Genomic DNA, 15,280 nt, shown 5'->3' on the forward strand with positions numbered 1-15,280 from the left:
TGCTCACTGATAAACACATTGTTTATTCCTTTTCTCTAAAATGGAATCAGACACATGAATCTAAATCCTTATCACACATCCACTGAGAAAAACTCCACATGAACAATGGTGAAGCCATGACAGGCCGACAACTCCGCTGGTAAGGGCTTACAGCAAAGCAAAATATGTACAGCTTGCAACTTTAAAATGCCCTCTAGAAGTACACAGACAAATAAATAATGAAGAGGCCACATACATTCTTTCAACCACACAAGATATCTCTCGGGCTCTTCCCTTTCTTCAAGCACAGTCCTCTTCAAGACATGTACAGCCTGAATCAACTCTGGGACATCACTGCTCTTGGCCTCCATACCCTTGCCCTATCAGGACACCTGCCCGATTTCAGTGTAATTCAACAGTGACTGGATTAGCGATCCCAAAGAAACCACTTGAGTATCGATCAGTCTTGGACCCTTCCTATCATTCTAACTTGGGTCATTGAGTTAACTGCTGTGTTCTCTTTCCACATCTGTGCACTGGGCACAAAGAATACTTTCTCCTGGGATTGTCATGAGACTTAGAGGAGACAAGAACATAGCCACATTAGTGTGTAGCACATGTGACAAAGTCAGTGTTCAGAAGTTGCCATCACCCCTTTACACAAGGCCTGTAATTAAGACCCCAAGGTTATTGTGCATGAACCCAAACATGCCTCCTGAACCATTAAAGAGGGTTTGCACACTCCATCTAACCTACTAAATCATTTTGAATTAGCTTGAATTGATTTTCTACAAGAAAATCAAATGTTACTTTTTAAAACATTATGTAATGTAATTTAAAATTATAAAATAAGTTAAAAAAATAAATATTCTGGTTTTAGTCTTCTTTTTCTTCTGGTTTTAGTCTATAAGGAACTCTACCTTGATGTCATCTTCTGTGATATATCCAGCCTGTACCACCCACCATGCCTCGATGGCAATTTCCACTGGCTTTACCGGTAGAAGATCACGGGCAGTTTTCCTTCTGAAGAATTTCTGCAATAAATAGGACAACATTTAAGGGTCTGCAACCAATCCAAATTGCCACTCTCTTCTATCATCATATAAGTCATTACACCAGGTTAAATCCTTTCAAACTTTCATGTTTAAAATACTAAGTAGTCTACATACTGTAGAATGAAACTTAACTTATTTTAAGATAAATTACTTAAACCTTCTATCCAGAAATGAAAGGAATGAAACCCCAGAGGTTAGAAACTGCATTTGAAAATGTGAACATATTTCACCCATTACGTGAATTCTGGGGCTAAGCAAAGAAACGTTAACATGTTGTCACTCACACTGAAGGTCTGACCTGTGCACTGCTCCTATGACACGCATGTTAACTCACGCTTCTACCACTCTAAACCAAGCTCTGGTTGTAATCGAGCTCTGACACGCAGGCTGCAGAGCAAAGGGGATGACTCACCTTTGAAGACCTACACTGATTCATCAGGTCGATGTACTGGTTTCTTCCTATGCCAAGAAGCCGCAGACCTGAAAGGAAGTCTTCCCGTTAGTACATTTTGAAATGGGAGTGAGTGCACACTCGATGGCATGAGGCAACAGTCCCTTAAAAGTCACTGACATGGGCCATCAATATCAAAAGAACTGGTCACACACACGAAGAAACCTCAACCCTGACCCTGGAGAGGTGAACTCGAGTCACCACTCTTGTCAGTGCTGGTGAGGACACGGAGAAAAAGCAGAACCACATCACGTGTTCAGTGTGAGTCTCACTGAGATCAGCACAGTGGAACAGCAGTCCATGTTATGAAACTCCACCCGCTACTGTAAGATGAGCTGCCTGGGTGCAGACTGTCCCCCTTCCATCAGCAGACACACAGCCTATAGAATAGCAAGAATTTCACTCTCTAGAATAATGGTTAGTCCTAACTTTCTGACTCCAAAACAGCCTCCCACTGACAGCAAGCTAACTCTCACATCTGATTTGTATTATGCAACAAAGTTCTCATTAGTAATGAGACCTATTCTTATTATTTCAATTTTTGCTACTTCAGGGCAGAAACAGACAATCCTAATAGACAAGGTGCATACACAAAGACACAATCTAAATGTTACTCTTGATACTCACAGTCAGCAGCAGTAAAATTAGGCAATGAATCATAACTTTTCTCACTGTTCATGATGTCCTTTAAAGAAAAAAAAATAAAAAATATGAAACATAACTTCCCTTAGATAAAACACACACACAGAGAACAATTATTATTACACAAACAGTGGGTCACAGTGGCTATGGTACTAAGACCAGGGCCTCAACACCGTAATGAAAGCTGGGCTTTTGGGTGTGGGTTTCTCAGAGCATTCTCTGAGTCCCAGACAGCTGCCCTGTATCTCTACTAGAACTCAGGGTTCTAGTTTCTCCATACTTCATATTGGATCCTTCATTCCTTTGCTGAGAGAAGGCCAATAAAGTGTCAACTCCAGCAACACTTTTCCAACGAAGATTCTAACTGCCTCCAAGTCTTTGCCCCCATCTCAACTAGTATCAGGGTTTCAACTCACTCTTCTCCAACAATTCCCAACTGGTTCCTGTTGGATAAGACCCATTTTCAGCCCAGACTTGACAATCATTGAAGAAGAAAACCCAGACAACAGTGAGCATGTGAATATAACTGAGAGGTAAGCTGGTAAAGGTTCAAAACTCTTCTGTTCTACCCCAAACTGGTAGAGACCAGAAAAACAGTCAGAGACAACAGGAAGGAAGGGCCAGTTACCGCTTCGTTACACCGCCACGCTTCTCCACCAGGGACTATCAGAGCCCAAGAGGAGAACTTCAGAAACACACGACTGGACAAGCGCCACAGAAGAGTGGCTTCCAGAGCCAATGGCAGGAGCTGAACCTCAGGACACTCACTAGCCTGCCTGCTCCTGCAGGTGCTTAGCTTTCCTGAGATGCCTTCCTCTGCTCTTTAAGTGTCGAGAGAGCCCAAAGCAGCAGGACTCAAGTATAAACAGTGAGTAAATACTGGATATATATGTCAATCTTTATAGAAAGCTCGCTTTAAAAACGTATAGAACCACTATAACATTATTCAACAAGAAATAAGTACAAACCAGTAAAATCAACAACCACAGAGACTAACAGCCAGGACAATGAATACAACTCTCCTTCCTGACATGCATTATATACATAAAATGCTGGGTCTACACCATCATGTTTTATACGCGGTGAATAGTTAAATAATTAAGTTTCCCTGATCTTACTGTTCAAGTTTGCAACCCATATTTTTTAATCTTATATATTATAAGCAGTAACTGTACCAGCTGTTGGTATAAATAATTGATTAGTACCATGACAGCACAAAGGGTAAACACCTTCAAAGCCACAGCATACAGGCAGCTACCTTTCCAACATAAAAACATCAATAACGGCAACCCTGTGTGCATGTTTGCCTCAGCTACCGTGTGACCAGCCGTCCTTGATACACACCAACTGGATAGTCAACATGCATGAGAGCTGAAAGCGGGGAAGCTGGCGGTCCCCTGAGGGTGCCCTGACTCAGAGTCCCACCCCACTGTTACCTGTCACTCACAGTAGATACTGACCTCCATGATCCCAGTGTAGTATGAAAACGGTGTTATCCTTAGGCCCTTCACCATAATGTCAGATAAGTGGTAAGGGTACAGCATGAGATGGTCACGACTGTATTTCAGCAGCTCCTCATAGTATTTGCGCTCGTCTTTCTTGACATGTTTAACTGCAAGAAAAGGAAAACGTACGCTCTTCTCGGGTTTCTTACTGCTTCACTATAACACAGGGTAAAACACATACTTTTCAACTTTTGGAACATTATACAAACTAGACAAGAACAAATAAATTACTGTAACAAAGCAACAATTGTACCACACAAAAAAAAATTAGACAGTTCCTGTAATATGTGTAAGTAAAATGTAGTAAGACACGTAAGTAGAGAAAAGAATTCTTAACAAACCAAGAAGCAAGCACAGAATCAACAGACATAAGCTGTCAGTCTCACACCCTTGAGAACATCACTTCACAGCATAGCACAGCATAGCCCGTTTTTAAAACCCTTTTTGGTTTCCATTTGTTTTGTGTGTTAGGGATTGAAACCGGGGCACATATCCACCACTACTCAGCTGTAACAACCTAGCTTTGAATTCACTCTATAGGCCAGGCAGCGTGTGTGTGAGTGCATGCGTGCATTTGTGCGTGTGTGTATGCATGTGTGTGTAGGCCAGAGGTCAACCCCATGTATTATTCCTTGGTATTATTCACCATGTTCATTTTTAAAATCCATTTATGTGTGTACACAAATGCAGTCAAAGGGTAACTTGGGGGAGCTAGCTCTCTCTTTCCACCATGTAGGTCCTAAGGATGGAATTCAGATGATTCAAATGGTTTGGTTTGGCAACAACTGTCTTTATCCACAAAGCTAATCTACCCTGTAGGCCCTCTGACAGGATTTCTCACTGGGACCTAGGGCTCAGCACTCAGGCTAGGCAATCTGCCCAGGGAGTCACCACAATAGTTCAGTCTCTACCTCTTGGGGCAAAAATTAGAAGCATGCCACCACCTCTAATGGAATTCAGGTCCCCATATGGTAAGCATGGTCCTAAACTGAACTATCTTCCTTGTCCCTACTCTGTTTCTCGAATGCAGAAAGCCTTCTGACGTCAATAAAGTATGTCTGCACAGAAACTCTCTGGAGTATTAAGCTTAAAATAGAAGTAACACATACCATCACGACACAGATAACCAAACTAATTTGGCAAAAAAATAAATAAGCACTTAAGAAAGAAAACGCTATGATATGAACAGTTACTACGTGGAGTGAATCAGTACGAATGTTCTTAAAGTCCACACATGGAGAGACCCAGGCACAACAGTGAAAGAACGAGGGATCTGTAAACGTGAAACCCAGCGACAGTCACCCCAACCCAGCGTAAGGACACCCCGCTTACCTAGGTTATTTCTGTAGCGCAACTGGTTGCGGATACTGTACAGGACAACCTGCTTTTCATATTCTCGCTGTGAGTTTCCAAGACTCTAAAAGAAATTACACATGACCATTAAACAGTTTCCAGATGAACAACAGTACTTTGTCTACCATAAAATTAAAGACAACAACAACCAAAAAAAAAAAAAAAAAAAAACCATGACCCCAATTTCACCTGGGCATCTCTCATGCCTGGAACTAAATAAGGAGTAAGTTTTTTTATGCTAACTTTACTACTATGTTATTAAAACGAAATCTCACATGTTCTTTGTAGTGTGCCTTTCTAGAATGATTTACTTAAATTACTCAAAATAGTTACACAAAATAAAAAAGCAATATAAGAAGATAAGTACTTGTTAGCAAGGCTGTTAACAAAGATTTCATTCCAGGATATCCCAAACTTAAGTGGGATGGACAGATGGATAGCTGGATGGAAGAACTGACGGACGGACGGACAGACAGCTGAGAGGATGGTAGGTGGTTTTGCAAACCCACACCTATGTGAACTCAAGAATACAACCAAGGAAGGCCAGACTGACAACTCCATCATTGAAATGAGCCCTGATTCCTGGAGATTAAGATCTCAGAATGTGCATTTCAAATGTGCTAAAACTGCTCCTGTAAATGTCACTGCCCTCCTCCACCTTGGCAAACATTTGGACAGTTGTGCCATAAGGACACCAAAACCCAGACACGCTCCAACCCTTTACATAAAATAGCATCACATGTACACATAATCTGCACACACCATACACCTGCCTGCATGTTTTTAGTTGTCTTGAGATTAAATCTAACACCCACTAACAAGTTGATAGACTGTATTATCTATGGAACAATGATAAGAAACAAGTCTGTACACATTCTGGATAAAGCATGCTTTTGTAGTATTTTCAGTCAGTGACCATTGAATCAGCAATACACATACTACAGGCAGAAATACAGAATTACACATAATAAACAAAATACTCTCTAGCTGTGCACATAGTGTTTTAAATTCAAAGTTGGAACTATGAAAGCAAAGAATATGCTTATAAAGTTTATTTAGTATCTGAATGCTCTCTCATTTCTAATTACTAGGTATAGGTTTTTTTGTTTTTTTTTGGTTTTGGTTTTTTGTTTTTTTTCCTGGCACAATATAAAGCTACACTAGACATCTTAAATGACAAAATGATTAGAGGATTCAGTTGGTTGTAATTTTTTACAGGTTCATAAAAGCAGAAACTAAATGTGCACACACCTATGTTTTGCAGTTGTCAGGCTGCAGTGGCATGATGTGAACCCTGAGAGTCTTTCCTCCTGCATCACATTCGTCTACCACGGCTGGGGGAGTCCAGCTATTTCCACCTGTAACCCCACACGCTGGAGGGGAGTGCACTGTGCAGAGACTCCCTCACCCTCTACACACGGCAACAGGCTCATCCCACGGCAGCAGCTCACTTAGGGGCTCAGAACACAGCTCCGCTGCCCGGTCAAAGCCTCTTTTTCAGGAAACACCACACACACTCACTGTACACAAGTGTGTCATCCCGCTACAACCACAGCAAGTTCCAGACCCGAGGTTTTCATCTTCTGGTTCAAAGTAAGGCTTAAGTTATCATTACTTATCAGTTAATTATCAGTGGAGAATGGGAACTCTATCACCATGTGAGGTCTAGGACCACGTGTGGAGCATCTGATTGGTCTCCATCAGTCAGTATGTGTTATGCACATAAATCCCTAACCACAGTGAACGCTTTATTTTTCCCTCAAGAAATACATAAATATCTGTCCAGCAACCCTGACTCTGCCCCTCTCCAAATCTCCACCATTTTAAAATGCTGTTGCCACTACAGACCTTGATGACAGAACAGGGAAACGGCCATTTCACTAGGACAGTTTTGGCTGCACATGGGAAGGCCGAGCAGACAAAGATGGGCTTCAGAGAAGAGGGACTACAGCAGATGAAGCAGTGATGTAGAAATGAGCACCAGCTACAGAGCACACTCACTCCCTGTGCAGCAGATACGCCTGAAAACAGGCTTTCTACGCCCAAGGCTCCCACAAACCAAAGTGTGCATCCTAACGTGTATTCCTCTACCGTTTGGATGGGTGGGTGGGTGGGTAATAGAAAGATAGATAGAAAGATAAACAAATAGATGATTGACAGACAGACGGACGAACCACATTTTAAAACTGATCCATCACATGACTTACCTTGAATAAAAGAACTACACGTGTCAGACAAAGAATGCCTGATATTAGCTAAATGCAGAAAATCCTGAAAACAGTAGCCCGACTTACATTTCTTTCCTGCCCTAGGAAGGAACCCTAGGCTCTCTGTACATGCTCGGCCACCATCTACAACTGTTTAATGTGCCTTCTAAAGTCTGGTGTGACCCACAGAATAAAACCCATCCAAACTGGAGGGAAAACAAAAACTGGCTTCTAAGACTTTTTTTATCTGAGTCTCCTTCCTACAGCTTTCAGGACTGGGAAATGAGTCATTTCTAAACAAAGCCCACCAAAACTTACTGGAAATCAAAATACACAGTCTTTCCACACAAAATAAAGAAAACTCCCTAATACAGTTGAGGTTTTTATAGCTACTTAGAAAGCATCTCAAACTGAAGCCTCATAACATCTGACAAACAGCTACTAACAACCAACTATGCTCATAGATGCTGAGGGTACAAAGCCTAACGAAGAATCTAACCAGAAAATGCACCATGGTGGGTGACCACTGTGATGGATGAGAAGTAACAGCACCACGGCAGCATGGCTGAGGGAAACCATCTCAGAATCAGGGGGCCAGGAAACCTCCCAGGAAATGCCCAAGTGACTGTCAAGAAGACGCTGGGACAGAGGGCGGACAGGCACCGAGAGGACTGGGCTTTCCTGAGTCGCCGCAGACCAGTGTGCGTGAAGCGGGGATGGCAAGGCCCTGTAAGACACCAGACAGAAAGCTGGTGTGATCGGAAGTGGACCTTGACTCCAGGAAGCCATGGCAAGCCTGGAGAAGGTCTGCAGAAACAAGCTATAGAAACAGAGACCACAGTCAGCCTAAACGACAGCAGCGAGGGTTTTCAGTGATTTCACACACAAAAACTAACCGTTTATTTGGACTTAAGTTTTAGCACTGTCCTATAATTACACTTAATAATCATACTTAAGTTGGAGGAGGCTTTGCCAATGCTAACTAGAATCAATTATTTAAATTGGGTATGATCTATTTAAAAATGGAATTAAAAATCTACTACTTCTAGTTGTCTTCAGATATGTCTCAGAACATATTTGTCTAAAGAACAAAACTGTCTGCCAAACCCTCATTCAAACTTAGGAGGAGCATGTTCCTAAAGGTTTAGACTTGTCTTTCCAAGTTTCAGAAACTGACTCTGACATCCTAGAGACTTTTGTCCCTGAAACACGCCTTGCCATTATCTAGGGCTCTGGTGTCTTCAAAGCATGTTCTTTCTCACGTGATGCTCACCAGAACCTCTTAACTCATTCCCTAGAACTGGAACTCAAAATACACCACAGCAATGATGCGACCATTACCACCATTCTCCAAAAGTACACCTGCTGCCCATCACCATGGGAAAACAGATCAAGGGGACCGCGGCCAAGCGCAGAGCCTTACACGTACCACACGCACTGACATCTTCTTGGGAAGTCAAAGCACCTGCCGTGTGTGGCACCCATTCATAAGTCCGTTTGCTGTGTGGCTTTGCTATAAAATACACACTCTGGGGAGGCAGAGTCTGGCCGATGCAAACTACCTGCACCCAAAACCAGGCGTAACATCCGGCAGGAGCCCAACACATACCTGTTAAAACACCTGAGTGAATCTGCCCTTCAGGTAAGCACTAGATTGGAACATCTCAGGTCACGCTCCTGTTGACACATCCCTTCTGAAGTCGGTCTGTCTAAAGGACAAAGTCCGACGACACCAAGCACATGTACCCTTCCAAATCAGGTCCTGACCGCCCTGTCGGCCACATCGGCCACCCCCCCCCCACACACACACACACAGACACAGTCACGGGACGCTTCAAAGCACACACACATCCAAATCAGGTCCTGACCGCCCTGTCGGCCACATCGGCCACCACCACCCCCCTCACACAGAAGCAGTCACGGGACGCTTCCAGATGCATCGAAACACACACATCTCCAAACTTTGGTGACTGTTCGCGACTGTGTGGAGACCTGTTCTCCGCTCTCCCCGGGAGAGGAGGGTCCCTGTCTTCCTCGGTCCAGTGTAAATGCCTGCCGTCGGCTACACAGCCAGCTGTAAGTGTGACCCCCTCGCCCCCCTGTTCGGCATGCACTGTTCCCATCTTCCTTTCTCCCGCCACCCTTAAATTTAGGAGCGCAGGGGCTTGGTTTCCGATCTCGGCAGCGCAGCCCCCAGGCTTGGGCGAGCCCGGGGGACATCTCTCCAGCTCGGTCTCGGGCGACCGAGCGCTCCGCAGCCCGGTTTCCGCGGGGCGGGGCGGGGCCGTACCTGCTTCACGTTAGCTGGCAACTTGCTCCAGGGGTAGTTGTGTCGGATGTGGAACTCAACGTCGATGTTCATGATGCCGCCGGAGCCCAGGCCGGCGGTGGCCGCGGCTCCCGCTCGCCCGCGCCCCGCCCGTCCGCGGAGCCCGCACGCCTAGGCCGCGCGAGCCCGGCGCCGCCCCATGGCCAGGCCTCCACAGCTCCGCGCGGCGCCGGCCACGGGGCACGGTGGCGGCGACTCCGACCCGGACCTCGGCAGCTCCAAGTTTCTTCCTAGTTTCGGCCTGCCGGAAATGGCTCTGCGCCGACGTCACTTCCGCTCGCAGGCGCCCGGCCGGGGGCGGAGCGCGCGGGTGGATCTACCCCGCGCCCCGCACGTGCTGGAGCGGCGCGAGCCGGGCGAGGCGGGGCCCGGAGACCCCGGGAAACCCGGCCAGCGAGCGGCTCCTGCTCCCGGGCTGTGCCCGCGGTCCCCGGAGGAAGAGTCGCGCCGATCGCTGAGCTTCTGTGGCTCGGTTTCCCCGATGCGTGTCTGCGGGGGCTCTGCACAGGCGGCTAACGGCGCTGCTAGTGGAAGGACAGGGGCACGGGGAGCACCGGGTGTGACAGGGGGCGGGAGTCGCTACCGGCGTCATCCCTTCCGAGCATCGGCGGTATCCTGGGGATGGAGAACGTTGGACTCCTTCCAAGATCCAAATTCTTAAAATGTAGGGATTGGGGGAGCAGAATTTTTAACTAGCTTCGATCGCTTTTTAAAGGCGGAACTCGGGTCTTTGGAATGGTTTCTTCCAGAGTGCAGTATACTTCCTAAGCAAGCTCATTGATGGTACTGGCAACAGCAAGACACAAGTTCAGTCTTTGTGTGTCTTGTTTTCATTTTAAGGCAATGTTTTTTAAGTCATGTTTCGTTATACACGACGGATACGAACTGAGAACACTTAAGACAATCCATACCTCAGCAGCTGGCAAGTCTGAGGCATACTCGTTGTACCTAATTAATTGAAACTATTGTGCTACACACTGCTCTTATAAAGGTGTATTGGTCTGCTTATACGATTGTAGTAGCTTCATGTCCTGTTGAACCCCCCCCCCCAACATAGCTAAAATTTACTGAACTCCAACAATAGAACAGTATACAAAAGTACAACCTGCCTACTATGTATCAGCTCCTTAACCCTGCAATAGTTCACAAAATTGCTCAGTATAACGGAGCCCACGGGGGATTTAGTATTTATTATTTTATGTGTGAGTGTTTTGTCTGCATGTAGGTATGTGCACATCGGTGTGCCTTGTGCCTTCAGAAGCCAGAAGAGAGCATCAGATATCAGTCCTGTGCCGTGTGTTGTTGTTGTCGATGTGAACCTCCCCCGGGTGCTGGGAACTAAACCCAAGTCCTTTGCAGAAGCATCAAGTGATCTTAGCTGTTGAGCCATCTCTCCATGCCTAGGCTGTTAAGTAAGCCACACTTTGGATTTCTCAAGGACAGCCTTCCCAGGAGTATTCTGCCTCCTAGGCCAGCTTAGGAAGTTCACTTAGAGTCAGTGACATAAATTCCCCTCTACATTCTTTTGTGTTTCTACATGTGTTCCAAACAGTATTCGTCAAAATCTTTTTATCTAGTACAGTGTAAGTAACAAGAAAATTAAAGACATCTTCATTTTAAAATCCCTACAAATCTTTATTGCAGCTGCTGATGGTACTTAAACTGGTGTGAACCTATTAAATTCATCTTTTTATGTTTTTCAAACAATATTTAACTTGGACTCAGCCGAAGCTACTTATGGTGAATGGATGCCTGCTAAATCAATAAGGTAGAGACCTTTGAAAATCTTATCACAGTGACTTATAAAGGCTCTTAGTATGAAACCCACCCAAAAGCAGATATTCAAAGGAGGAAATAACAATAGGTCAAAGCTATGCGGACTGGAAGAAGACAACTATTCCTTCAGAGTAGGAACCTGCAGCAGTTCAATATATGAAAATCCAAGATGCTAGTGGACAGACTGGACTGCCTCCATTTTCCCTCGAGGTGACTAGGAACCACAAGGTCCAGCAGCTGCTGTGTGGAAACTCCAGGAACAAGACAGTTACCTAGGCATCAGGAAGGAAAACAACAACACAACAAAAACCAGCTGCTAATGTGAGCAACCCTGGTCCTTTTTGGAAAACAGTGATAACCATTCTTTTAGTTCCTGACTGGCCACTGCCTCTTTACTTGGCCTCTGCCTTTCAAATTCGAGAGAGATCTGAAAGTACAGTATTGTTGCAAGACCCATCCTACAAGCAAACTATGGTCCAAAGACACCTTCAGGGTAAACGATAAGTTCAGACATGCAAATGAGATAAGATACCTTCTCGAAAGCTATACTGGATCTGAGCAACCTGAGGTTTTTTTTTTTTTTTTTTAAAGTAATGATGATAGCTGGACAGTTTTAGCACACACCTTTAATCCCAGCACTCAGGAGGCAGAGGCAGGAGGATCTCCGTGAGTTCGGGGCCAACCTCATCTACAGAGCAAGTTCCAGGACAGCCAGAACTATTACACAGAGAAATCCTGTCTCAAAGGAAAAAAAGTAATGGTGACAAACCTTATGTGGTTCAGGCTGGCCTTGAACTCACATAGTTCAAGTCAAACTCACCATGACTAAGGTCATTGAATTTCTGATTCTCCTGCTTTTTTTCTCCCTAGTACTGGGATTGCACGCATGTGACTCTGTGCCTGGCCTGGCAGTCTACTCTTCAAAAAGACTATCCAATTATTTTGTTCCCAAAATTTCAACAAATGAGAAGCAGAAAGTTTTAACTAAGGAGCTGTCAAATAACCCCACTCACAGTCTAGATTAGCATGCTCTATAGTGGGAAGAATAATGGCTCCCAGTGATGGCCGTGTCTAGAACCTAGAAGTAAGTTCTTCCTTTGTGACAATGTGATTAAATTAAGGCCCACTTAATTTACCTAGAGATTACCTAGGGCTATGTACAAGGGCACAGGGCAGTCACAGGGCCCTTAACTAGAAAGCAGGGAGTGTGAGTTACAGAAGGGATCAATGGGTGATGGAAGTCTGGAACCCAGTGATTTGGGATCACAGCCAAGGCTCTGGAAAGATACTAGGAGCTGAAAAGGGAAATGGATTCTCCCCTAAACCTCAAGAAACACCCCTGCAAAGACATTTTGTTTCCAAACTCCTAGTCTGTAAAATAATAAATTCTTAATTCCAAGCTTTTAACATGGTGCTTTGTCACAAAAGCAGTAGGACATTACTCTCCCAACAAAATACTTGTTAGTGGCATTGTACGTCCTTGGATGTACTGCCAAGGTTTTCTTTTGATGCCAAACCCTAACAATACTCAAACACCCAAACAAGTGATGTATAAAAGTTTATAGTTACCATCCTCCAGCTCCAAATTCAAATGCCTCTTGGAGGAATAATACTTTCTTAGCATTAATATTTGAGGAACAAATGTGTTATGTCCTTTTCGGAGAGTAATTTTGAAAGAAATACATTCTCAGGGATTAAATGGGGGGCAGGAAACAATTTCTAAAACAAAAGAAGAAGGAAGCCACTGTATGTATTTTAAATTTCATCCCTTTTCTGAGCCTATCATCTATTAGGTCAGAAGCCTCCCAAAGCCAGGGGCTTTGTCTGCTTGAGTTCAAACTTACATGAGCTTAGAGTAGTCACTCAGCAAACACGGAATGAATGGACACATGGAGCAGAACCCTAATTAACATTTAGATTAGAGGACTCTCTTGAAATTTTGGAAAGTCCTAAGCATTTCCCACACCAGCCAAGGGAGCTGGACAAAGGCTACCTTTCTAAGACAGAACATGTGTGTTCGCATACACACAAGCACGCGCTCGTGCATGTGCACACGCGTGCGCGCGCGCACACACACACACACACACACACACACCCTGCTACCCCCTGCTGAAGTGTTTGTTCATGGTGGAAATCATCAACCCTCTATGCTAATGTGGAGAACTGCTTCTAGACCTTTATCTGTATCAAAAAAGCAGAAAATACCAGGGAGGCAGGACATCCCAGCCAACCATCCTCTGTTAGGAAATATTAACCCAGTTGCAACTCCCTTTACTGGTCCCTTTGGGGTTTGGGTATAGAATGCCCATCTCTGTGATGCTGGAAAAGTGCTTGGTGGCTCTGAAGGAACGCTAGAGAAACCAAATGCAGCATTGGGGAGGGTGGAAAGAACAGAGCAGGGTTTCCATTTGCATTGTGGAGTGTCTGTGACTAGCGGGCCATTGCATTTCACGTCTGTATCTCTAGCACTCAAGGGGCTGAGACAGAATGATTGATTACTGAAAATTCTAGGCCAGCTTGAGCTACATAGTGAGTACAAGGCTAGCCTGAGCTAACAGTGAGACCCAGTCTCAAAAGGAATGAACAAAGGAGTTTCTGGGCTGTTTCTTTTGCAAATGATGGCAACAGCTGAAGAGACACAACTTATTTTAGAGAGAAGTGGACAGGTGCTCTGCCATGCAACCTTTTAAAAAGCCAGTACTCCGTATCTATGCATAAACAGGGATGCTCTTTGTCTGCCATCTAGAGTCGGTTTGTGTTCCTAACATTCTCAATGTGACTTGGAAAGGGAGACTTGTGTTAAACCAAATGGCCTCCACCCCAAAGCTGGACAATTGTAGTAGTGAAGGTGGCCACCAGGGGCTGATCTTATACAACATATCTGCTTTTAAAACCTCTGACTTCCGCCAATTGCTTTTCGCTTAAGTCAACAGCACCAAAGCCTGTTGATTGTCACTTGATCCAGCTATAAAGCCACTCTGATCTCAAGGTCCCCATGCATGCCTTTAGGTAGCTCCCTTCCACAGGACAAGCCAGCCAGCTATAAACATGTCATTCTTTTTTGTTTGTTTGTTTTGTTTTGTTTTGTTTTGAATTACCAGTGTTCAGACCTCACACTCTGGAAACAGAAAGAAGATGTCAGGATCCCTAAGGCTGGAAACCTGGTGCCATGTGCTTATAAAGTGTCTCCAGGAATTGTGAGGTGCAGGAAGGGTTCCCACCACTTATAAACATCTATCTTAATTTGTAAAATGAGGAGGAGATTGGACAAAGATTAATAATATCTGATTCTAATTCTCTAAGTCAATAATTCTACTGACCAGATATAATAATTCAATCTATCTTATAATGCACAATAATTAAAATATTATGCTTGGACAAATATAATACTTCATTTGCATGTGCAAGAAGGTCTGCCCAATCTAGGCCTCCTATTATATATAAAAATGAGTATTTTCAACACTACTCATCATTGGATGCCCTGTGAAGACCAAGGAAATATTTTTCCATCCTTTGATAGCAATCAGAAGAGCTAGAAGTCAAAAAGTACCCACTCTTGAGCCAATATGGAAACTACCTGAGTTTGTGTTTTCCTTATGCATTGGTCCTTTGGTCTTTTTAGCTTATCTGGGTGTTCTTTCCCAGTGGCTTAGGGCTTGATGGAAGTATTCTATTGTTTCCTTCTACATTACGTCATCCAAAGTTTATGCCTTTAGCAACAAGTAACCCTCCATCCTTGAACAAGAAATACAAGTTTGTCTGCTAATGTGATCAGAGATCAAGTTCAAGCAGAGTAGGGTGGCTCTGTGGTCTCTAAAATGAGATTTGAGGAACAGATCGGGAACAGTTTATTGGCTATGGCTACAACTAATTCTGGGTAAATGTCAATGGCTGCTTCTTGACTGTGGAAACATTCGCTCCTCGCTTCACAGAAATGTGAAATTCTCTCTCCTCAGGTTTAACTATTGGCTACATCATTTAAG

General features: G+C 44.3%; 1 protein-coding gene across 1 annotated transcript in view; it reads right to left on the reverse strand.

The window, feature by feature from the left end:
• The window catches only part of Fam91a1 (family with sequence similarity 91 member A1), a 38,316-nt gene extending 28,548 nt beyond the window's left edge, over nt 1-9,768 (reverse strand). The window contains exons 1-6 of the mRNA XM_051202629.1: nt 9,483-9,768; nt 4,965-5,049; nt 3,588-3,739; nt 2,113-2,170; nt 1,447-1,514; nt 900-1,013 (exon numbers count right to left, since the gene is read on the reverse strand). Of these exons, the coding sequence (XP_051058586.1) occupies nt 900-1,013; nt 1,447-1,514; nt 2,113-2,170; nt 3,588-3,739; nt 4,965-5,049; nt 9,483-9,554 (549 nt within the window). The 5' untranslated portion in view covers nt 9,555-9,768. The remainder of the gene's footprint in view (nt 1-899; nt 1,014-1,446; nt 1,515-2,112; nt 2,171-3,587; nt 3,740-4,964; nt 5,050-9,482) is intronic.
• Nucleotides 9,769-15,280: the final 5,512 nt, after the last annotated feature.

The sequence above is a fragment of the Phodopus roborovskii genome, unplaced genomic scaffold, assembly GCF_943737965.1.
Source record: "Phodopus roborovskii unplaced genomic scaffold, PHOROB, whole genome shotgun sequence".
NCBI classification, from domain to species: domain Eukaryota; kingdom Metazoa; phylum Chordata; class Mammalia; order Rodentia; family Cricetidae; genus Phodopus; species Phodopus roborovskii.